This window comes from Capra hircus, chromosome 12 (genome assembly GCF_001704415.2).
Source record: "Capra hircus breed San Clemente chromosome 12, ASM170441v1, whole genome shotgun sequence".
NCBI lineage: Eukaryota > Metazoa > Chordata > Mammalia > Artiodactyla > Bovidae > Capra > Capra hircus.
Genome location: NC_030819.1, coordinates 7,291,849 through 7,317,353, shown reverse-complemented (window position 1 = coordinate 7,317,353; position 25,505 = coordinate 7,291,849). Strand labels below are relative to the sequence as shown.

The 25,505-nt window shown below is 42.2% G+C and overlaps 1 protein-coding gene across 1 annotated transcript in view; it reads right to left on the bottom strand.

Moving 5' to 3' along the window:
• The window catches only part of CCDC168 (coiled-coil domain containing 168), a 35,621-nt gene that overhangs the window by 2,841 nt on the left and 7,275 nt on the right, over positions 1–25,505 (bottom strand). The window contains exon 4 of the mRNA XM_018056289.1: positions 1,216–22,466. Within this exon, the coding sequence (XP_017911778.1) occupies positions 1,216–22,466 (21,251 nt within the window). The remainder of the gene's footprint in view (positions 1–1,215; positions 22,467–25,505) is intronic.

Below are 25,505 nucleotides of genomic sequence, written 5' to 3'. Positions count from 1 at the left end.
CTGTAGCAGTTTCAGAGGGTTTTGGTGCTGTTTCTTGTCCCACCTTAAGGAAGTCAGGTTCTTTTACGATCCTTTCCGCATTTTCCTTTGGATCTTCAGACATGATTTGACTCCCTGTAGGAGTTTCAGATGGTTTTGGTGCCTTTTCCTGCTGGATCATAAGCATGTCAGGTTCTTTACCAATCTTTTCCACATTTTCCTTTGGATCTTCAGACATGATTAGACCCTCTGTGGGTGTTCCAGTGGGTTTTGGTGCCTTTTCTTGTTCAACCATAAGCAAGTCAGGTTCTTTTATGATCCTTTCTGCATTTTCTTTTGGATCAGACATGATTAGACACCCTGTAGCAGTTTCAGTGGGTTTTGGTGCCTTTTCTTGTTCAACCATAAGCAAGTCAGGTTCTTTTATGATCCATTCCACACTTTCCTTTGTATCTTCAGACATGACTAGACACTCTCTAGGTTTTTTAATGGGTTTTGGTGCCTTTTCTTGTTCAACCATAAGCAAATCGAGTTCTTTTACAATCCTTTCCACATTTTCCTTTGGATCTTCAGACATGTTTAGACATGCTATAGGAGTTTCAGTGGGTTTTGGTGTCTTTTCTTGCTCGATCATAAGCATGTCAGGTTCTTTTACGATCTTTTCCACGTTTTCCTTTGGATCTTCAGACATGATTAGGCACCCTGTAGCAGTTTCAGTGGGATTTGGTGCCTTTTCTTGTTCAACCATAAGCAAGTCAGGTTCTTTTATGATCCTTTCTGCATTTTCTTTTGGATCAGACATGATGAGACATGCTGTAGGAGTTTCAGTGGGTTTTGGTGCCTTTTCTTGCTGGATCATAAGCAAGTCAGTTTCTTTTACGATCCTCTCCACATTTTCCTTTGGATCTTCAGACATGATTAGACACCCTCTAGCAGTTTCAGTGGATTTTGGTGCCTTTTCTTGTTCAACCATAATAAGCGAGTCAGGTTCTGTTATGATCCATTCCACACTTTCCTTTGTATCTTCAGACATGACCAGACACTCTCTAGGTTTTTTAATGGGTTTTGGTGCCTTTTCTTGTTCAACCATAAGCAAATCAGGTTCTTTTATGATTCTTTCTGCGTTTTCTTTGGGATCAGACATGATTAGATGCCCTGTAGGTGTTTCAGTGGGTTTTGGTGCCTCTTCTTGTTCAACCATAAGCAAGTCAGTTTCTTTTACAATCCTTTCCACATTTTCCTTTGGATCTTTAGACATGATTAGACACTCTGTGGGTGTTTCAGTGGGTTTTGGTGCCTTTTCTTGTTTGATCATAAGCACGTCACGTTCTTTTATGATCCTAGAGATATCCTGGCCTGGAACAACCCTTTCGTTTGTTTGTGGAGCTAAATTTTTATTTATTTCTCTGCTGAGGTTTGCTTCTGATTTGGTGTTAGGAAGTTTGCGTGTTTGTTGTTTGTCTACCATGAAGGGCTGGGAATCCTGTGGAATTGTGTTTGTAAAATTCTGGTTCCCTTCTTTCACAATGCTTGAACTGTCCCTCTTCATAGTTTCACTAGTATTTGGTGATTTCTTCTGGAATTCTGAAATACGGGTTCTCTTTGCACTTTCTAGGTTTGTCTGAGATTTTACTGGGTCTTTAGTCTGAGATGGACTCACTGTGGAAATAGAAAGACTTCTGATAAATATTTCTGAGGCATCTCCTCTTCTCAAAGCTATTTTCTTTGATTTGTTAAAGTTATACTCTAATTTCTTTCGATTGCTTGGAGTACCTCGTCCCGTGTTGCCTAGAATCTGTGAAATTGGATGTTTTCGGATTTTCATATTTAAATGTTTGGGGCCCAATTCTCTTTTCAAGTCTGCTATTGTTAATCTGCCTTTCTGGCCTCCTAATTTGGGAGAAAGAGGAATATAGGCATAAAATGAATCCAGAGCATGTTTTTGAAGCATTTTTTGTAGTTGAATGTTATGTTTTGCACTGGACACTTCTCGTTCCCTTTTCTGTTTTTGCTTGATTGGGCATCTGTTTGCCATGGGAGTGATTACCTGAGTCTTAATCTGAGGCTCCTCTGCCTTTAGAGATGCTGTGTTTAGGTTTACGGTATTGCTTGTGTCCATTTTTATTGTCTCCTCCTCCAGATTAACAATGGTGTGTTTGTGCATTTCTATTCTGTCCTCTTCTAGACGGACAGCTATGTTTGTATCTATTCTTAATATCCCTTCTTTCATTTCTAACTTTTTTTGCTCCAGATTTCCAGTAGAGCCAGTGTCAGTTTCGTCTTCCCCCGCCACATCTCCAGATTGAAGTGGAAAAGTCCAGGAGGAAACAGACTTCTGAAGCACTTCTAGACTCTGTGCCTCTTTATCTGGAACAAGCAATGTCTGCTCCTTTTTCCTTCTTTGGGCATCAAACTCTGTCATACCCGTTCGTATTCCCGGGAGCGTTTGTATTCCAGGGCACACTGTAGTTTGCTTGCGCACATCTATTTCCAATGATGTCCTTTGCTTTACATGTTGCAGTGGAATTTTCAGAGAAAGACGAGAATCCACTCTGGTCTTTTGTCCACTCCCAGACTGCAGCACCACTTGCTTTTTCATGACAATTTCTTGATCTGCATTGTGGAGTGCATCTGACTCTGTGAGATTCATTTCCTCAAGGGGTTCCTTTATCTGTGGTGCTAACACATTGGGAGGGGACATTTCCTTTGTTTTTCCATTGTTTTGTCCATCTTCTTCTGGCTTATCCAGTTTACACAGATCTGTAGATGCTGGAGATGCTTGTGATAAAGCTTCTTGTTGGTGGTGGACATCTTGCTTGGAAGCAGAAAATTCTTCTGAACTGACAGGGGAGCCGAGTGTGGCATATATTTCCTTGGATAATTTCCTTGGCAGTGAAACCAGAACGTGAGGACTTACCTTATGGTTTAAGTTATTCACTATTTCCGTTTCTTTCTTCAGACTTTCAATTTTAGTGAGATCCATCATGGGGAAGGAAAGAATTGTAGCCAAAGTTTCTGGTTTGTATTTTTCTTGCTGAGCCTCTGACCCTGCAAAGAAACATTCTAGCCTTTTCCCACTTTTTATAGTACCATACCCTGTGACATAAAAGTCCTCCTGCTGTGAATTTGAAAGTAACCGACTCACATCTCCTTCAGATTTGACTTGCAGAGGTTCCCTCCTTTGCCGTACACTGATCACAAAGTTTGATGTCCACTGTTGCATGGCGTCTTCTGGCACTGAGCATTCTGCATTTTTAACTGTTTTCTTCTCACCAGCAGCTGATTCTCTCATTGCTGTTTTCTGGGTATCTGATGTTTCCTGGAGATGTTGCTGTGAACCAGAGGATCCTGTGATTTCTGGTGTGTCTTTGTCTGTTTTGCTCCCTAAATCTAAATAAAGAGGTGCAGAAGGGATAGAAAGAAAAGTCCTTGTCAGGACCATACTTGGTTCATCTTTATCTTTGTGTACTTTTTCCCCTGGCTCTTTAATAACATTCAACACAAATTTCTTTGTACTAAGGACATCTGGAATTGGTGAAATCGCTGATTTTTTGTGATGGGTCCGTAGCCTCATATCTACATGTTTCACATCAAGCTTTTTTTCTTTCTCTGACATGCATTGTTTTCTTTTTATTACATCACCGCTGATTCCCTTTGTATCTGTTCTCTTCTTTGCATCTGATAATGCTGAAATCATTCGTGGAAGTAGAGAGGGTTTCTTAATTCCAAGCTTTCCTTCATCTACTTGTGTGCCTTTGTCCAATTTCAGTTTAGTTGGAGGTGTGGCAAGATAAATATTCCTTACCATCTTACCAGGTGGTTTACCTCGAGTTTCCTGTTTCTTTTGCTCTGTCCCTCCAAGGTTCAGATACAATTCTGATCTGTGGAGTGGATATGAAGAAGGCGATTTCTTGGACTTCAAAATTATATATTTGGTGTGCGTCACACCTCTCCTATCTACTGATTTTTCTCTGTCCCTCTCTTCTTTCTCAGGAATAGGTTGTTCCTCATTTTGAACATCTTTCCTGGAATCACCACTAATTGAATATGTATGTATCATTTGCCCTGCCTTTGATATTCTCCCCAAAGCAGACCTTCTATGTGCTAGCATTTCCTCATCAACTTGTACTTCTTTATCCAGCTTGAGGGCAGAGAGATATGGTGATGAAGCAGAAAATTTGGTCAGGTTTTGACCATCTTTTGTGGTATCACCATGAATTGAACCCCTATGGACTATTTCCCATGCATATGAAGTTCTCCCCAAGGCAGACCTTCTACGTGCTAGCATTTCATCGTCAACTTGTACTTCTTTATCCAGTTTGAGGGCAGGAAGAGATGGTGATGAGGTAGAAAATTTAGTCAGGTTTTGAACATCTTTCGTGGTATTACCACTCATTGTCTCTGTATGTACTGTTTCCCCTGCATATGAAATTCTCCCCAAGGCAGACATTCTACGTGCTAGCATTTCATCATTGACTTGAACTTCTTTATCCAATTTGAAGGCAGAGAGATATGGTGATGAAGCAGAAAATTTGGTCAGGTTTTGACCAACTTTTGTGATATCATCACTAACTGAATCTGTATGTGCTATTTCCCCTGTATATGAGAGTCTTCCCAAGACAGACCTTCTACGTGCTAGCATTTCGTCATTGACTTGAACTTCTTTATCCAGTTTGTGGGCAGATAAAGATGGTGACAAAGCAGAAAATTTGCTCAAGTTTTGATCATTTTTTGTGATATCACCACTAATTGAATCTGTATATGCTATTTCCCCTACATATGAGAGTCTTCCCAAGACAGACCTTCTACATGCTAGCATTTCGCCATCAACTTGAACTTCTTTATCCAATTTGTGGGCAGGAAGAGACAGTAATGAAGCAGAAAATTTGGTCAAGTTTTGGTCACTTTTTGTGATATCACCACTAATTGAATCTGTATGTCCTCTTTCCCCTGCATATGACAGTCTTCCCAAGACAGACCTTCTATGTGCTAGCATTTCGTCATCAACTTGTACTTCTTTATCCAATTGGAAGGTGGGGAGAAATGGTGATGAAGTAGAAATTTTGGTCAGGTTTTGACCATCTTTCATGGTATCACCACTAATTGAATCTCTGTGTACTATTTCCCCTGCATATGCTACTCTCCCCAGCACAGACCTTCTAAAGAGTGCTAGCATTTCGTCATTGACTTGAACTTCTTTATCCAATCTGGGGGCAGAGCGATATGGTGATGAAGCTGAAAATTTGGTGAGGTTTTGACCATCTTTTGAAACTGAGCTGAACTGAACTGTGATGTCACTACTAATTGAATCTCTGTGTACTATCTCCTTTGCATATGAAATTCTCCTCAAGGTAGACCTTGTATGTGCTAGCATTTCATCATTAACTTGTACTTCTTTATCCAATTTGAGGGTTGGGAGAGGTGGTGATGAGGTAGAAATTTTGGTCCGGTTTTGAGCATATTTCACAGTATTACCACTAATTATCTCTGTATGTACTGCTTCTCTTGCATATGACATTCTCCCCAGAGCAGATTCTCTACATGCTAGCATTTCATCATTGACTTGGACTTCTATATCCAACTTGAGGGCAGGGAGAAATGGTGATGAAGTAGAAGATTTGGTCAGGGTTTGAGCCTCTTCCGTGGTATCACCACTAGTTGTGTCTGTATATAATTTCCCTCCAAATGATACTCTCTGCAAAATAGACCTTGTACGTGCTAGCGTTTCATCATCCACTTGTACTGCTTTATCCAATTTGAGGGCAGAGAGAGATGGGGATGAAGTAGAAAATTTGGTCAGAACCATACCTGGTTCATCTTTACTTTCCTGCATCTCCTTTCGTTGGTGTTTGGGAGACACAAAGTTTCTTCTTTCTACTCCGTCCTCTTTCTCGTTCCGGGGCAAATATTTTTCTTTGTGGGGACTAATGACAGTATCACTCGCCATTGACTCTACATGTATCACTTCCTCAGAACTTGATGATTTCTGGAAGTTTACTGGGGGCAAAGAGGATCTTGGTAACATTGACATGCCCTCTTCTCTTATGCTGGTGTTTTCATCAAGGCGAAGAGAAGAAGAGAGAGAAGCACAGGTCTCAGTGTGCATGGCATCACCTGGCTCCGGTTTATCTTCCCAAACCTTCCCTTTAGTTTTTCCCTGAAGGTCAGTTAGGTTGTGTGTAAGTACAATAGGTGATTCTGCTTGTGGGGGAGGCAATTTTGTGATTCTTATCACGTACCTCTCTCCTTCTGGTGTATCAGATTTAAGATACGGTAGAGTCAGCAAAGAAGTACAGATGTTTTTCAGTCTTGTAGCTAGTTCACTGTCCTCTCTCTGTACCATTTTCTTTGGCGTTTTCATTTTGCACTGTGATTCTTTGGTATCACATCTGTGTGAAAGTGGTAATTCTGTTGCCTTTCGATGCACAGATATTGGAAGCACTCTGTCTTCATTATCTGTTTTGAGTCTAACTTTGTTTTTTAACAAATAACCATCAAATGACTTAGCATCTGCTTTTGTGTTTAGGTTGAGTGGATCAAAAATCTTCAGTGGTGGAAAACAGGATTGCGTTATTCTTTCTGCATCTTTCCTTTCATTTCTGCTAGTGTCTTGTCTCAGGGAAGATGGAGAAGGTAAGGAGGCACGAGTTTCCCTCAGAACCATTCCCAGCTCACCATTGCCATCCTGCATTTCCTTCCCTCGCTCTTTGACATTCAAAGGCAGTCTGTTTCTACTGAGTAAATGTGTAAGTGGGGATGTTTGGGCTTCCACAGCTGTGATTTTGGGGTGTTTTCTATCTTTCTCATCTTTTCTTTTTACTCTGATCTCTGTCTCTGTATACGACACACGTCCGTTAGCTCTTACTGTTATATTACACGAGCTAATACCTTGACTGAAATCTGCGTGCCTGATTTTCCCTGCACCCGATGACTCAAGGAGCTGAAAGGGTGGAGAGAATGCCGTGACTGCAGGTGAGTGTTTGTCGTCTTTGATTCCTGCATCCAGTCCACGGTCTGATGGAGAAGGCAAGGCAGGAGGGGTTTTTGTTGGAGTCACACCAGGCTCTCCTGTTCGCCCCTGCCCTTGTTTTGCGCTCTCCTCCGCGCTTGGGCGTGCTTCCTTTCTCCTGCTCAGAGCATCGTGCTTGGCCACACCGAACACATCACGGGGGGATGACGTCTTTGCCTTGAAGTCTGAGCCACTGGCAGGCACCGCGCCTCTCACGGCTGTTGCGTGCGCTCTGTTCCTTTCTGTTGGTGGCGGATATTGTCTTTCTTTCTTTCTATCAGTTGACTTTACAGGTGCTTTCTGTACTGAAGGCCGTGAGGCTTGGATCTTGAGATGTGGCCCAGAGTGCCTTAGGACTACTGGACCACCTTTGTCTTCTTTTATCGTGTCAGATTTAAGATGAGTTGAAGTGACAAAAGGGCAGATTTTGCTCAGAATCACAACTGTGTCCCTTCTCCCTTTCTGCTCCCGTTTCACTTGCTCCTTAATGTTCACTTGCAGTTTCTTTGCTTCGAGCATACGGAAAAGCGGGGATTTCCTTACCTTCAGAGATAAGGACTTGGGATGCATTGGGTCCCTCACAAAAATATTTGCTTTATCCTTTTCTTCCCATGTCACGTATTTTGTTCTTTTTGAATCGCTTGAGATCTCACTCAGAGGTGACACTGTATATTTTAACTCCTGTGCATCTGATGACTTCCTGCGCCATAACGGTGGAAGACAGGATTTGAGAGCTCCTTGGTTCTCCTTCTCGCCTTTGATTGATGTAAACTGAGGTAGACAAAGTCCGGTCAGGACCTCATCTAGTTCACTTTTTCTTTCCTGTGCATGACCCAGGTTTTCTCGTCTGTTTGTTGGTTTATCTCTAGTCTGGGGGCTGTGGCTCCCAGGGTTACTGGGAATGTGTGGAAGTGGGAACTCATTTGCCTTGGAACTTGTTTCTTTGGAGTACCTCATATAATTCATTTTGGCTGTTTCTCCTTGATCCTCTCCTTTCTGGGGCATAAAGTCCTTTGCTGCTTGTACATCACTTATGATATCTATCTCAGTTGACTCTCGATTTGCTTTTTTCACTACATCTGATGATTTCTGGTGGGGTAGTTCTGAACAAGAATATCTTGTTACTTTAGCTCTGTCATCTGCTTCTATTATTCTTGTGTTCAAGTTAAAAGAAGTGGCAGGTCTGGAAGTACAGATCAAAATCACACTTGGTTCACCTTGAATTCTATGTATCTTTTTCTTTTGCTCCTTGACGTCCAGCTGGATTTTCTGTGATGGTGGTGAATTCTTTTTCTTCGAAAGGACGACTTCTTCCATGTTAACTCTCTCCTCTTCTTCCTGGATTGCATGTTCTTTAGCTTGTTTTACCCTGTTTGAGATATCACCAGAAACAGACTTTTCATATGCTACGTTTCCCATATCTGATGACTCCTGGAGTTTGGGTTGTAGAAAACAGGATCTTGTTTTTCTTAGCAAGACTGCTTCTCCTCCCCTTCTTGTGTCCACTTCAGAGTAAGGTGGAGAAGAGATGCAAACACAGGACTGTCTCTGAATCCTGACTTGTTTACCTTTATCTTGCTGCATCTTTTCCTCTTTTTCTTTGATGTTCAACTGCAGTTCCTGGGCAACTGGAGACTGGTTCACCTCCAGAGGCATTCTTTGGGGATGCCTTATCTCTTTCAAAGCCGTGTCCACTCTGTCTTCATTTTCCTGTGACATATATCTTGATCTTGCTATATTGCTTAAAATATCATCAGCTGGCTCCTTACATGCTATCACTGCATCTGACAGTTCCTGGAGGGTCAGTGATGGAGGGCAGAACCATGATGCTGTTTGTGATGCTGCTTCTTTTACTCCAGGACCCTGCTCCAGGTGAGAAGATGGAATGGAGGCATGGGGCTTATTCACAACTACATTTCCATCACTCTCATCTTCCTGTATCATTTCCTCTCGCTCTTTATTGTCCCACTGCGGTTCGTGTGCATGCGGTGTGTGTTTGAAAAGTTTTTTCTTTCTTTTAAAAGTGGCCCTTTTGCAGTCTTTATCTTTCACATATACTATATTGTCTCCGTCTTCCCTCTTTTGCTGTGGGCAATGTTTTGATTCTATTATGTTGCTTAAACTCTCTCTATTAATTGACTCTGCAAATGACGCTTTCCTGATATTTGATGTTGCCTGGAGCTTTAGTGGTGGAAGGCAGTTCTGTGGTATTCTTGACGAATCTCTTCCGCCTTTTGTTCTTAAATTCAAATCAAGAGGTGACAGAGATGGTACAGAGGCAAACAAGTTTGTCAGCTTCACACCTGACATACCTTTGCCTATCTGGCCCTCGCTCTCTTGCTGTATAATGTTCAACTGCCCTGGCAATTCCTTTTCACTGAGCATGTGTGATCGTGATGGTTTCTTTGCCTTCAAGGTAACGTTGGGATCCACTGTTCCTTTCACATCGACTCCCTTTATTCTAATCTCCTTTCTCTGAGATATAAGTTGTTTAATTCGTTTTACATTATTTGAGGTAATCTCATCAGCTGTCTTTATATTCAGTTTGAGAGAAGAGATGGACTCATATACATCTGTCACAACCAAATCAGGTTTAACCTTTCTATGGTTCAAATTTACCGTTTTCTCTTTTATCTTTCTCGGCAGTTCTGGTCTGTTGCCTGGACCACCACAGTCAGTGGTATTAAATATGTTTGAAAATATCAATTTCTCCCAAGTCCTTTGGGTGGATACCATGTCTTTCTCAACTTCTTGTTTTAGGTCATTCTTCTGTCTTTTATTTTCAGGCAAAGGAAGCATATGGATAGAAAGAGAATGTGAAAAAAATCCAGGTAGACACACCTCTTTTCGTAGTTTTTTTCGACATGCTTTACGTAAGGGCACCTTCTTTCTAACACTTAGCTTGGGGGAGCTAACTTTTTTTATTGAATCAATTGTCTGCTCCCCATATAATAATTTCTTTCCTTTTATCAGTGAGACATTCTGATATTTTGCAGTTTCACTGGATGATTCTAAAGGTGGCCTTGTATTGTGTCTCGTCATTTGCGTTGGAGGAGCTGAGGGTACAGTCCATTCCAGGCCACACTCACGTTGAGTATTTAGTTGTTCTTTAGAAATCAAGTCTAATCCTTTTGTCCTGCTCGACACATTACCTACTTCGGATAATGCTTCTTTCTTCTGAGGCATTAAATGCGGCAGGAGCCAGGGATTGTTTTGAGGGTAAGATGTATGCTCAGAGGGAATTCTCAGGGAGCGAAAATTCTCAGAGGGAATCAGTAGGTGCTGCTGCTTTTGTTCCACGCTGGGTAAGTTCTGTCCTTTTTCACTTTTTTGTGTATATCCAAAAATAACATCCATTCCTTTTAATGCTTCCTTAGCCTGTGGAGTTGAATATTCGGAATGCATCTTACTTGTGTCATCAAACTTTACTTCTTGCACTGAGATATTAGTTTGGTGGAGACCTGCTTGGGGGTGAGATGTGGACTTCTGAAGGGTCTCAGGCATGCATTTCTCTTGCTGGCCTCCTTTTCCTGTAATATGTGAACCAAGTCCTTCTGTACTTGGAGTATACTCCACAGTGCTAACTACTTCTTCCGATACTGTCTTTTCATACGGCATCTTACTTTGAAATAGTATATCTCTTGAAGGATCAGAAGCAAGATTTGGCCAAATACGTTGTACGCATTCTGGTTGCTCTTCTGTTCCTGCACCAGGCAAGCCAGTTCCTTCTGTGTTTGAACTGTGGTGCCTTGGACTATCGACTTCCTTTGTTGCCTTCATTACTCCTGGCAATTTAATCTGAAATATATTCATCATAGAATGAGAAAGAGATGTTGGGAGAGCCTTGTGTGTACTTTCGTGTTGATGTCCTTTTCTTCTTCCTGAGCACGGAGGTTGATCCACTGGAGTATCTACTGTGTTTGATGCTTTCTGGACCACTGGATTCAAAACCGCTGAACTCATTCCTTTGGCTGAGATTTCTTTCTTTCGCCTTTCAATATGGAGTTGATACAATATGCAAGAGGAAATGAATTCCAGAAGATTTCCTTTCTTCTGGTTAGAACTGTTTCGCTGCTCTGTCCTCCCTTTTTGGGAACAGTTTATTTTCTGTTCGTTTGATGTTAATAGAAGGTTCGTTAACTTTGGCATCTCGGTTTCCCATAGATTGACGTCTGAAACAACAGGGATGCTAACTTTTTCTTTCCGTGTTGCATTTCCTGCCTCTCTCACATGAAGTGCCCCACTGGGGCAAGATGCTGAATCCAGGAGACGTTCCGGAATGGGATCTGGTTTCACGTCTCCTATCTCCACTGCAGGTGTATATTGCTGGGCTTCTGCGTTTGCACAAAGAAATGTCTGTCCTTTTGAACCTTGTAAGGTATCAGTTTCTCTTAAGCCATCTCTTGCCAGTTGATTTGGAATGGTATTTTCCAAATGAGAGGTTTCCGTAATGGAGTACAAAGTAGGCTCCACCAGTGTCCTTGAATTACTTCCTTCTTTCAGCAGATCCTGTTCCTTGCAAGTCTTCTCTTGAGAAGCACCTGACTCTGGAAGACACATATTCTGTCCTTTTGAACTTAAAGAAATATCTGTTTTCTCAGATACTTCCGTCCTCTGCGGAGTTGACACTGGAGGTTGGGCCTTGTCTCTGTCTCCCGCCTTTACTCCCAGGGCGATGAGGCGCTGGCGCTGTGTGTGTACTCTCACTCTTGAGATGTCAAATGTGGTGGAGCAGCTTGCTCTCTTTGGTGAAGGTTGAGCAGGATGTGCTTCTCTTTTCAAATTTACTGTGTATTTGACATGGGTGGGGCTCTTCTTCAGTTGCTGTCTCATCACGAATCGATATCTACACTGTGGGAAGAGGTCCAGCGAAGCAATTTGGCAATTTTCTTCTTGCTTTCTGATACACTGTCCCGGGGTTTTCCTATTTCTGGATTTGGCACTCTTAGCAAGAGACTGTGAAAATGCTATTTGTCTTGTGTTCAGCGATTTCTCTGGCCTTGGTGGCTTGCCTTTCTCCCTTTCCGCTTCCATCAACTCTTGAATTTGAGGTGGAATAGACTCAAGGTCACAGATAGTTTTCAGAGAGAATTCTACCTCAGTTTTATCTTGCTGGAACCCTGGCTTCTGCTTCTTGGTGTTAAACCTTGTCTCCTTTTCATGGCTTCGGGTTCCATGCCCTGCTGTGTTATACATCAGGGAAACAAATGGTTTCTTTGCCTTTGATTTTACCTGTTCAGTAGGCACAGTGCTTTCTACACCTGCTGCTTTCGCATTAGCTTGATGGTTTAGGATTTGGGGGTATGGAGGTGTATAAGCATAAGCAGAGTTCTGGATGTTTCCTGAGACACATAGTTCTTGCTGTTTCTTTTGTAGAAACTCAAGTGACTGGGTATATTGTGAAGGTGTTCCAGACAAGACCTGTTGTTCACACTCTTTTTCCTCCATACCTTTTGCTTTCTTTAGGGCATTTCTCTTTTCAGAAGATTCTTCATAGTTACTCGAGGTGTTAGGTGACTGCTCCATTTTTGTATGTGGTGGAATAGATGGAGAAGCATCTGTAGATTTTAGGTCTGTGTTTAACACAGCTTTCTCTGTGTGTGTGTCTATCTCCTGTTCTTTGTTAATGCTTAAAGCAGCAGGACCTGTGGCATTACGTGACTGTAAAACCACTCTGTCTTCGACTGGCAGCTGAGTGTGTGTTGGCTGTACAGGGTTAAACCCTGATATTCTGTCTGCCTCTGTTTGGAATCTGCTTTGCCTTCTAATGTTGGAGGTATCCACTTTGAAGTAAGTGGCATTTGTATACATATCAGTTGCATTTTTACCTGAGTGCATCTCTTTCATTTTGGTTTCTACCTTGGATCTAAATTTCGTCCTCTGTTTTGTGGCAGATTGTCTACTGATTTTAAGTAGCTGTGAAATGAGTGGCTCCTTTTTTTTCATCACCGAACATTTGCGTTTTGGTATGATTTTCTCTTGCACTGTGTTTATCTGGCTTTCAGAGTCAGATAAAACAGGCATGAATAAATCGAAAGGCCCCAGGAGAACTGTGGCTAAGTTTTTGTCCAGCTCTGCCTTTTTCTCTGTAACAAAATCACCTAGATTTTTGTGAAGTGTTCCATGGTTATCCAGACTGTCCCTCACTGCTGTATCAAATGAGAGTTTATCAGTCACTAACGTGGTTGGTGGACTCTTAGCTCCCTCACTGGCATGGAATAATGTCTCTCTCGCACCTTCATTCCATCGCTTCTCTCTTGCCTTGGTCTTCAGTTTGTGGCTTTTCTCTCTATGGTTTCCGGTAAGACACCTCGTGCTATCAAGCTCCTGTAAAGCTGGTAGCGTCCCTGCCTCCAGAGCTGCCTGCTTGGGACTCATTGTGCTTTTCTCGCCTACAGCCTCTGCTGTATGACTCTGGATCTCAGGTTCAGATGAATCAAGGCTGGAGAAACCTAAAGGCTTTAAGACTGTTCCCAGTAAGTCACTCTGACTCCTTGCCTTTTTCTTAAAAATAGGATTATCTCGTTTCCTCGTAGGATTTCCATCCCAGACACCATCGCAGTGTAAGGAACCAGTCTCTGATTTCCTAGCTTCTGGAAATGGGGTCTTTAGATCTGCCATGTGTTGGATTTCCTCTTGAGTGTGAAGAACTTTCTTCAGTGTTTGGACTCGAATTAAAGTCATCACGCTTTTAGAGACAGGCTTTAAAATAGTTTTTCTAATGTGTTCTTCTTGCCTCATGTTTTGTGCCGCACAAGACAGATCCCAAGTACTTCTAACTTCTGAACTATCCAGTTTAGGTTTTGATTTGCAAGGGCCAAGATTTTTCACATGATGAGAAGTGAAATGGAGATGTTGGCTCTCGTGTGGAACTGATTCTGCTGATATTTCTGGGATGTTTTCCTCTTCCTTCTCATGTGGCACACTCACTCCCCCTGTGTTGCTGGATCTGCTTTGTGTATCAATCAAATTGGCCTCCCATGCTTCCCCAACACTCAGTGATTTCTCTAGCTCTGGGCAGGTGTGGTTGTGTGTTTGTACTCTTGGTTGATCTGTCCCTGTGGTGAGTGTGCTATCAATTTCAATATCTATCTTGTTATCCATTGAAACAGGTGTGAGAGATGAAAATGCATCAGCTATACATTTATGTTGTTGCCTGTCTTTTATCACAGACTTTAAATAGCATTCCTGTTTCTTTTCACAGTACTGATGACCATGCTCAGTGATATTAAGCACCTGTGAAAAAAGAGGCCTCTTTGTCTTCATGGTTGTATATCTGGGACCCATAAGATCTTTCCGTTCTGGAAATTTTAGCGCTTTTTTCTGCCTTCTAGATTCAGACAAAACAGACGTTGTGGATATTGTTAGTAAATCTCTTTGCAACTCTTTATGTTTCTTGACAATAGAACCACCCACTTTCCTTCTACAGCTTTCAATAGGTGAATCTCCAAGCGCTGAGATTCCTGACTTGGGAAGTGGGATATTTTGATCAGCTGCGTATTTTGTTACTTTTTGAGTTTTTATGTCTTTCTCTTCTCCAGGTTGTAGGGGAGCTGGACTGGAAGCATCCAGCCTTCTTGTGGGATTCCCAGCAGATGGAGTCCTACACCCTGCCTCATCAATTAAAAGACCATCGACCATCGCTTTCTCTCTTTTTACACATGAAATCTTTTCACTTTTTCTATGCAGTATGTTTGTATATGGTGGGATGTTCTTCTTCACCTTTTCAGTTTGAAATGGAATTATCAGAGGAGAACAGGTAGACTCCAATATATTTTCTGAAACTAGTGTTTGCTGCTGCATGTCTTGCTCTGTAATAAGCATATTTTCATCTTTTCTACTTTCTGTTTTGAATGCAACTTCCTTGCCCTCTCTTTCATTTTGCCGTCCTGACTGAGATGTGGTGCCCAAGGCGCTGCACCTTTTACACACTCGTTTCCTGTCCTCTGGTTTTAGCTGTATAATACTGACTTCGACTGGGTCTTTCTTGGCTTTCCGTTTTTTCTGTGTTTTGGTGGCAGGTGAAACAGGTGTAGGTGAAAAAGAAGTATTCATAAATATATTTGACATACTCTGAGATAACTCTTTGGCCATGTTATCAAAGGTGTAGACCAGTTCCTTTCCATGGCTGGGGGCACTGGGACTAGCGGTGTTAGTTGTCTTCAAAACTGATGCCATCTGGGCTTCCCCAGTTGGAGACGTAGGGATCAGTGCTACATTTCTCAACCCTTTAATTTCAGATGAATCCGGCCTGGAGATACCGAAAGACTGTAGGGCTCTGCCTTGTAAATCCGTTTGTAATTCTTTCTTTCCCTCTGGACTAGAACTAGCAGGTTCCTTTGCTGGGCCTGTTTCAGGCAGGACGTCACTTGGTACTTTAACAGCTAAAGATTCGCCGAGTGATTTGTCTGTCGCTGGAGATAAAATCCTTGACCTCTGTGTTTTTGTCCTTTTTGGTGCCTTCTCAGATGGAAGTGAATTCAAAATAGAGGAAGACACAGAATGCAAGACACTTTGTGCAAAAAACGTGCGTTGTTGCAGCTCCTCCGCTATGGTTAGTGATTCTGGGATTTTTCCCCTTGCTGAATACTTCCGTTTGAGATCAGATTTCACACAGCGAGCCTCCTTAATATGGTGAGCACTGGAAGTGAGGTGCTGGAAATTCCGAGGCGTCGCTTCTCTACCGTGGCCTTTGAGTTCCTTCCTGGCCTTTTCCCTCTCGGCCCTAGAACGGGGACACGAGGCTCCCCCTCCATCTGGCCAGTGCCCTTGCCGTTGTAGCTCAGGATGGAACCTCGTCTTCCCCGGCATGTCTGTCTCTACTTTGGTTCTGTTATGCACCTTCATGTCCAGTGAAACCGACATGGGAGAGGAAGTGGCCTTCGGCGTGGCTACTGCCAGTGGCTGACCTTGTTTCCTCATGGTTTTGAACTTGCCTTCAAATTGCCTACCACGGCTTGGCACACCACATTTTGTGACATTAAATGTCTTGGAAATCGGTGTCTTCTTTGCCTTCAAAGTGATACATTTGGGACTCATTTTATTTATCTTGTCTGTAAGTTCTGAGTGGTTTCTCTCTCTTTTCAACACAGGTAAAGCAAGTGTGGCTGCCTCCCAGAACTCCAGCATTGCTGCCAGCAATTCTTGGGCTTCTCCTTCCTTCCTCTCTGCAGTAACATCTTCTAGCGCCCCAGAGGATTTTATCTCAATCAAAAACTCAATGATCTGTGATCGCAGGGCTTTTGAAGGGAGGGTTTTCAGACAGCCATTCCCAGGGATGTTAAATATCTGTGACACTGGTGCCTTTCTTGCCTTCATAACAACACACTTGGGACTCATTTTACTTTTTAAGGCTCTACATGTAAATGTCTTTCTCCCCTGTTTAGGGTCAGGGGGATCAGGTGTGGCAGTAGCTGAAGACTCAGGGACAGGTGCTTGTAGATCTTCTTTAAACTCTGACTTTTCCTCTTTACCATGATCATCCAGTTCTCCCATGTGGCTCTCATCACTTGGGACGTCACATTTCATTGTATCAATTACAACTTGACCGGTTAGTGATTCGTTTGACTTTAGAAGAGGAAGGTTTGAACTCGCTGACCACACTGTGCCGTTTTGTGTCTGCTGGCTGCTCTTTGGCTGTGTCGCCTGCACTGGATCTGGTGTGCGCTGGGGGATGTCCTGTTTGGTAAAAAACAGAGTTTCCCCACATCCTTTGTTTCCTGGTTTGTGAAGCTCAAGCTCCTTCGTCTGGTCTGAACAGAGTATGAAATGTTGGCTGTGCTGTGGAATTACTTTTAGTAACATCTCCTGTTCACTTTCTTCATCTTGAAGATCACCTTCTTTGGGGTGATCTGGAGTCATATTCCCTTCATGTGGGGGTATATTTTGCATTACTTGTTCGGAACTGAGTCTTTTTTCTCCTAACATGTCTTTTTCCCCTTCTCGGTCACTATATCTATTAATGGCAGAGATGATGTTCAGGAGGGAGTCCCTGCCCTCTGCCATTTTTGTACCCTGACCTACCTGTCCCATTTTGGTGCTCAAGTTATATCGCAATTCTTTCCTGCGATTTCGTCTAGCACCACCCTTGATATTGAGCATGTGTGAAATGGGTGGTTTCTTTGCTTTTAAAATTCCATATTTGGGATTCATCAAGATTTTCATGTCTGAATATTGTTTGAAGTTTCTCTTGCCTTTGGATAGAGATAAAGCAGCCATGCAGAAATCTAAAGTCACTTTCTCTTCCTTTTCAGTTCCACCAGCTTGTTCCTTTTGATGGTTTGCCTCAGATGGAACACCACCTTCTCTTGCAGAAAATATTTTTTCATCAAACTTTGCTTCTCCTGACGTTGGAGGAAAAAACCTAGCATTGCTCTCTAGCTTTCTCGGTTGAAATGGATCCAATGTTGGGCATGAAGCAGAGCTCAAAATACTTTCTGCAAAATGTGTTTGTGGTTGTACATGGATATTTATACTTCCTATTTGTTTCTGCCCCTCATCTGATTTGATAAGGTCATGATCCTGCTCCTGATATGTACTAAATATGAAGCCTTGGCCACTCTCTGGAATTGGTAAATCTTGTTCCCCTGCCCCCTTCTCCTTCCTGTCTTTCACACTGTTAGGTAAAGTACTCATATCCACAGAAGCTGGGCAACATACTTTTCTTTCATTGGGTGATTTCTCTTGCATTTGCGTATGATCAAGCCTTGTTATCCTTTGGGTATCTGTCTCCACATTTAATCCGATGCTCATTTTGGTGTTGGGCCAAACAGGCACCCTGGAGAGAATGACAGGTGAACACATATCTCCTGTGTTTTTATTTTGCTGTAAACCCTTCATTTGAAAATTGCATTGCAATGCATTTCTCTGCCTGTCAGGGAGCATACACAGAGTGTATAGGTTTTGTTCTCTCATAGCTCTGTATCTACGACTCACTGTTGTTTGCTTTGTTGCTAATTTTAGTGTGTTTTTCTTTCTTTGAGATTTAGAAACGAAAGTGTCAACAGAATCAGAAGACTGCAAGAAGGTCACTTGCAAACTTTCTGGTAACGCTGAATTTTTATCCACAGAATAAGAACCTCGTTCCCTTGTAAGATTTCCACCAGAGGCTACACCACACTCTGTTGGAATGTTCAAAAGTTTCACAGGTGTTGAGTTCCCTGCCTCGGGAGGTAGAACCTCCAGACCCGCAGGGGCTGTTAGGTCATCTTCTGGTTTCTTGGTCTTCAGGAGTTCCTTAGCTTCTCGAGGACCCATCTGGACATCAGTCTGCAAAGCAGCTTGTTTAAAGCATGTTTGGTGCTGTGTATCTTGCTCCTGTGTTAAACGGTGCAGGCCTGCATCTGGTTCAGCAAGGTGAGTCTCCTTTCCTCGACATCCATTGATCCAGAGGTACTGGGTATGCTGCGGAGCTGTTATTAGCAAAGTCTTTTGCTCCTTTTCCTCTACATCTTGTCCTTTTTCATCTCTGTCACAGAGTGCATTTCTCTCATCAAAAAAATCAACATACAGTGGTCTGTCTTCAACGGCTAGACCCCGGAGCTTTGGTTGAACATGGGAGAAGCTCTTTATCGCTCCTGGTAACCTGCTATGCACAGGAGAGTAAAGGGTGTTTAGAAATTCATATTCCAGTCCATTAGCTTGGCCGATCTTTTTGAGCTTGGCCTTAAAGTCAGATTCCAGTTTCTTTCTTTGATGACCTGTGATATCACACATTTGTGAAATGGATGGCTTCAGTGCCTTCATAGGTACAGACTTGGAGTTCACTCTACATTCTATGTGTGAAAATCTTACTCTAGTTTTCTTCACTTTAGAATGAGATAAGACAGGCATGTGGCAATTAAAAGTCTTTGGGAACATTGCTGGTAAATCTTTGGGTCGTTCCGCCTTCATTGCTGCAAAACAGTAACCTGTTTCCCTGGTATCACTTCCATCATCTGGTACATCACTTTCTCTTGTTTGGTTTAAAGGGTCTCCAATCAGTGATTTTTCTGATGTGGGAGCAGATATCTCGGAATCATCTTCAGTGCATCTTAAATCTGTGGGTGCTATCAGGCTTTTCTCCATATTCTCAACATGAACTGGGCCTGTTGTGGCCATGTGAATAGACTCTGCCGTGACTTCTGCAAATGTGATTGGTTGTTGCATTTCTTTCATGGATTTGAGCTCTTTCTCTGGATCTTCATCCAATCTGAGGTTCCAGCGATCCTCAAGGACTGCTTCTGGTGAAGCTTCCTGGTCCCCACTCACTTCCTCCTGCAACCGAGCTGCTTCTACTGTGTTTCCAGAGTCACTTCCTTTATTAATGATATCTAAATAGTCTTCTTCTCTTTCAGCTTCTGATGTCTCTTGTTTTAGCTCGGTATGACCGTGATTCCCTATGTTTAACCTGCTGTGCATTCTAACGTGGGGCAAAATAGACAGACAAGGGTCAGTAACATTCAGAAGCATATCTGCCATGGATTTATCCTGAAGTATGAGTTTAATCATGATTTTGAAATTGCTTCTTAATCTTCTTCTGTGACATTTTGGTGGCTTTTTTACTTTCGTAATCACACATTTGAAACCGAGTACATTTGTGGTTCCTGATTTTTTTTTTCTGATTTTCTTCCTTTTCAAATTTGATAAAGGAGGCATATGCCTATGGAAAGACCCCAGGGCTACTTCAGGTAAAACTCCTTCTAAGTCCTGCTTTACTTCTGCAGTCTGAGCATCCAGGAACTTCTCAGGGCTTCCACCCAAAGGGACACCACATTCTGTTGATTCAGTCAAAATTGGCAAGCTCTCGGACATGGTGAGAGGATGCACTGGGTCTGCAGTTTCCCTGCCTGTAGGTCTGTCTGTGCTTTGCTTCACCTCAACTTGAAATGGATCCATCATGGGGTGTGGGTTAGTCTCCACAGTTGTCTCTGTAGAGAGAGTTTGTGGGTAAACACCGAGGTCTTTATTTTGAGTGGTTCGACCTTTTGAACTATTCTGTCCTGGTTCCAATTGGACATACGTGGGCTTCTGCTGTAGTCGTAGGCTGAACCTGAAACCTGGCGTTAGCTGCAAAGCTGCTTCTTGTGGAGCCTGTTGTTCTTCCTCTCTGTTGTCTTCTTGTGGTTTTTTAACTAGACAGTTCTTCTCAAAGGAAAAATATATTTTCCTGTCATCTGGTAATTCGTCTGGCTTTACTGCAGAAAAACTAAGTCCTATTTCTGATGTATCCATCTTGGTTTTTAATCCACTCTGCATTTTCATACGAGGTGGTAAAGAAAGGGCAGTGTGAGTGGCCTCATGAAACGCAGGAGATATTCGTTCCTCTTGCATATTGTTAATGTTGCTTCTAGTGTTGCATTCGAGTTCCTCACTTCCGCTTATGTCATTTTCCATCACGTGAACTCTTAATGCGTTTTTTTCCTTCTCAGTTACATCCTCTGGCCTCTCCTGAATTTCTACAACTGCTGGTTGTCCACTGCTTTTATGCTTTTCGGTTCCTAGGGGAATGAACAAGTTGACGTCAGAAGACTCCAGAACAATTTCAAGAAGATCTTTTCTGTCTGTATTCCCCTGTGAGAAGCATCTTTGCATTTCTGATATATTCATCGGTAACTCCTCTCTGCTTGAAAGGGCAGGATTTGAATTCTCTGAACCTCGTAGGTCCTCCCATGTTTTCATGTTTCTGTCTGACTCCATCTGAGGAGAGGAAACACATTTCTGCAAAGGTTCTGATATGGCTTCTTCTAAAGATGTCTCTTGCCTTGCTACAGGCAGGTCAGATGTTGTTTCGCTATTTGGGGCACAAGACTCTCCAATATCCATTTCCTTTGGATCTTCAAGAGACTCTTTATTCATCCTGTTTGTTTCTATTAATGAAGGACAAGGTACTTTCTGTTGATAAGTATTGACCATAAAAGACTGTTCTAGCTGAGATGGAATTTCTTGTGAAATGTTTTCTGGTTCTTTATTGTTTCTGCCATGCTGCTCTTCATTTTCAGTACTCCCCCTGGTTCCTTCTTCCTCAACAGACCCTATGTAATTAACTTTCTCTGCACATAGTGACTGATCTGGTTTCGGCAGAAAATCTCTACATTCTGTTAAACGTGGAGTGAATTTTGCTTGTCTTTTCCTGTAATACTTCCTAATATAAGGAGGGACAAGCTTGAAAGCATACGTAAAATGCAATGCTATACCTGATACACCTTTTCTTTGATGTAACTCTTTCTTCTTAGTTTTATGCTCATATCTTAACTGGCTGCACTCTGAAGTGTGACATGCTGTGGTCTGAAGTATCTGTGAAACTGGTGTTTTCTTTGACTTCTGAGGCAGATCTTTGAGGCTAAGTTCACTGTTACTGTGTGAGGTTTTTCTTCTCTTTTTCTGCCTGGTCATGAGAGGCAGTGAGCCATATGAAGGAGACTCGTTTAATGTTGAGGAAGCAATTTGTTTCTGGCCTTCACTCTTAACATGCTCTTGTTGTGGCATCACTTTATCAACTGAATTTGGGCTCGGAGGTAAAACCAGATGTCTGGCATCCTTTAAAATAGTGTCTTGCCCTGGGATAGAATATTTAATCTTGTTTGACTCTTCAGACCAGACAGAATCCTGGGCCTCATCTGAGTGTTTTGTATCAGACCCTAGGCCCTTGACTGGATCTTGAGTCTCAGCAGACTGTGGAATTTGGACCAGATGTTGGCACCCATCCATGTCTGCAGTCTGGAAGGAGTCTTGGGTGCGGCTAGTAAGTGATTCCCTCACCAAATCTTGAGGCAGAGCAAAGTATCTGGCCTCACTCTCAGGCTGCCTGTTGACTGATGACTGATTGTTAAAAAATTGGTGGGCTTGACCAATAAATTGGGCTTTGGAAAATCCTTGATTCTGAGTAGCCTTTTGTCTGGAAAAAGAAGCTTGTGCTTGGGGAGAAAGGTCCTTTGTAGCAGAATGTTGATTCTGAATCAAGGGCTCTAGAGAGGTTGAGGACAGAGAGGTGGTAGTTTTATTCTCTAATGTGGCTTTGGATTTTGGAGGGCTTTGATTTCTCACATTTTCTTCCAGAAGTCGGACTTGGTCTCTAGAAAGAAACAGATGGGCAGGAGGGCATGGTGCCACATCTAGATCTTCACTTTCTATAATGATTCTCGAAGTTCTTGAAAAGTTAAAGTCAGAAGAAAATGTCCTGTTTTTACTTCTGTTACTTTTCATTATGGAAAATAATTTCTTTGATGAAAACTGTATTGTTTCGCGTTCATTTTTAGGGCACCCGCTACACCTTAGCAAAATTTCCTGTACTTCCGAATGAAATAGTGACAAAGATGATGAGCTAGTCCCATTTGAAGATGTCATATGACTTTCACTAAAGTGACTTACTCGAAATCTACTTTCACTGGTACTTTCCCGTGGCGGTTCATCTGGTGGTGGAACGCTGTCTTCAAAGTACTCTTCATTTCCTTCAGATGTAACTGATGAAGCATTTGTTCTCTCTGAATAGTTATCAACTCTGAAATATAAGAAAACAGTGAGTCAACTGTCACTGAGGACCTATTTCATATAAGAACTCTCTTTGAAATTTAAGGAAATCCAATATAGCATATGAAAACATAGTTGAATGTAGAGATAAGTTGGGAAGTCATTATCCACATTACAAAATAATTCATTACCTAGTTGCATTCATTCAATAAATCAATCCACTGACAAAGTGAAGTAAGTTAATTTCATATCTAGGAGAATGAGGGATTTTTCCCCACAAAAATCTGTCCAAAAGTCTACTTTTGACTGTCTATTTTGACAAAGTTGCAGATTAAGATTATATCCTTTTACAAGGAATATCAGTTTCTGTTCTCTGTATGACAGTTTTGAGAAGAATGAAAACATCCATATGGAAATTTAAGAGGTACAACAGAACAATGCCCAATGCCATAAACTATAGCTTTCTATAAGTCCTAATTATTTAACAGCTGTTTGTTTTTGATCAAGAGAAAAGCCTACATTTTAGGGTAATGCTTCTCAGCATAATTTTGGTTTAAATAATTATCTTGAAAGAAGGCGATAGAAGATGAAAATGGTTGAATGGCATCACTGATTCAATGGACATGAACTTGGGCAAACTCTGGGAGATGGTAAGGGACAGGGAGGCCTAGTGTTCTGCAGTCCATGGGCTGACAAAGAGTTGGACATGAATCGGTGACTGAATAACAACAAGAATGATCACAGAGGGCTTCCCAGGTGGCTCAGAGGTAAAGAATCCACCTGCCAATGCAGGAGACTCGGGTTGGCTCCTTGGGTCAGGAAGAGCCCCTGGAGAAGGAAATGGCAATCCACTCCAGTCTTCTTGCCTGGAGAATTCCATGAACAGAGGAGCCTGGTGGGCTACAGTCCATAGGGTTGCAAAGAGTTGGACACGACTCAGTGACTAAAGAGCAGCAGCAAATGATCATGGAAGTGGACCCTCCAGCATCCTTTCTACCTCAAATGATTAGACTTGGTCTAGCAATGCTCAGACCAACAGCATCAGCATCACTTTGATCAGAAATGCAAAATGATCATAAATGCAAAATGACCAGAAATGCAAAATCTCAGATCCCACCCTAGACTTCCTGAATCAGATGCCCTAGGTGTGGGGCCTGGAAATTTGAATTTTAACAAGCTCTCCAGGTGATTCTGATGCCCCTTAAGTTTTGTTTCATAGTTGTTATTGTTTAGTGGCTAAGTCATGTCTGACTATTTGTTTCATGGTAAGGTACCCTAAAATCATAAACTGAAACTCATATAAGCTAAGTCAGAAATTCTGGTGGCTCTCTTTCCAGGATCACAGATTATCTTTTCCTTTACTGGAAGAATGACCCTAGTTTTAAATAACTCATCATTATGAACAAAGCCGTGAAAGTGAAAGTGAAGTCGTTCAATCGTGTCTGACTCTTTGCGACCCCATGGACTGTAGCCTACCAGGCTCCTCTGTCCATGGGATTTTCCAGGCAAGAGTCCTGGAGTGGATTGCCATTTCCTTCTCCAGGGGATCTTCCCAACCCAGGGATCGAACCTGGGTCTCCTGCATTGTAGACAGATGCTTTACAGTCTGAGCCACCAGGGAAGTCCAGAGCCATGAAGCTAATAAATAAAATTATCAACATATACCCCCATCACACAAATAGTTTTTCTACATGTTTACTTATACAAGAAAATCTCATTGATTTGGATTCTGCTAATTATTAATAGAATTTGGAGTATTTTAGACTGAACTAATGATTACCTTTTTTCACAGGGAACACAAAATTATTAGGTGGATGTTTAAAATACATTAAATATTTTTCAAGTTCTCTCTACTGTCAGGAGAAGCTGTTAATGTCTAATATACAGGCTGTATACACATTTTTGTTACCTAGTGTGGTAGTCAATTTTGTGTGTCAACTTGCCTGGGCTGAGGAATGCCCAGACAGCTGGTAAAACACTATTTCTGAGTGCCTGTGAGGATGCTTCAGGAAGAGATTCACATTCGAATCAGCAGCCTGAAGATACAGAAGATATGCCCTCCCCAATTGGCTGGGCATCATCTAATCCACCGAGGGCTCAAGTAGAACAAATAGATGGAAGAGCAAACTCCCCATCTCTTCTTGATCTGGGATGTCCATCTTCTTCACCCTCAGACATCAGAGCTCCTGATTCTTGGGTCTTTGGGCTCGGAGACCATGCACAACTCCCTGCACTGCACAACTCCCTGACACCCCAGGACTTCTGCCTTGGGCTGAATCATACCACTTGCTTTTTTGGGTCTCCAGTTTTTATTTGGTAGATCAGGGGACTTTTCTCAGCCTCTATAACCATGCAAGCCAATTCCTATAAAACTCCTTTTATCTCTCTCTCATTTTTGCATTTCTCTGCAGAACCCTGACTGATACACCTACCCATCATCTTTAGTATCATGTCACCTTTGGTATCATCATCTGTCCTTATGACTAAAGCAAAGTTATGGCTTGGAGTAATAATCATGGATGCGGACTCTTCAACATCCATTCTACCTCAAGGGTTTATGCTAAATCTAACATAGTAATCTCATTTCCAAGTAATTGAATAATGAGTGGGTATGAACTAATCCCAGTATAAGACAAAGACATTTAACAACTTCAGGGAAAAGTTGCCTTGTTCCTAAGAAAGACACAGAAAGAACTGGCCTCTTACATCCTCTGGACATTGCTGGTCTGACTTGGAAACTCTTGGTGGTCATCTTTCTATTTACCTCAGGGTAAAACCAACACCAAGAAAGGCAGAGGGAGGGGCTCCCCTGGTGGGCCAGTGGTTAAGAATCCACCTTCCAGTGCAGGGGACATGGGTTCAATCCCTGGCTGGGGAACTAAGATCCCACATGCTGTGGGGCAAGTAAGCCCACATACCACAACTAGAGAAACCTGTGCACTACAGTGAGGACTAAGACACAACACACCCCAAAACAAATATTTATAAACAAATAAATACAAATAGAACAACCACATTACATGAATAAAGCCCCTTTACACCTGACAACCCAAAGAAATTAGACTGAAGT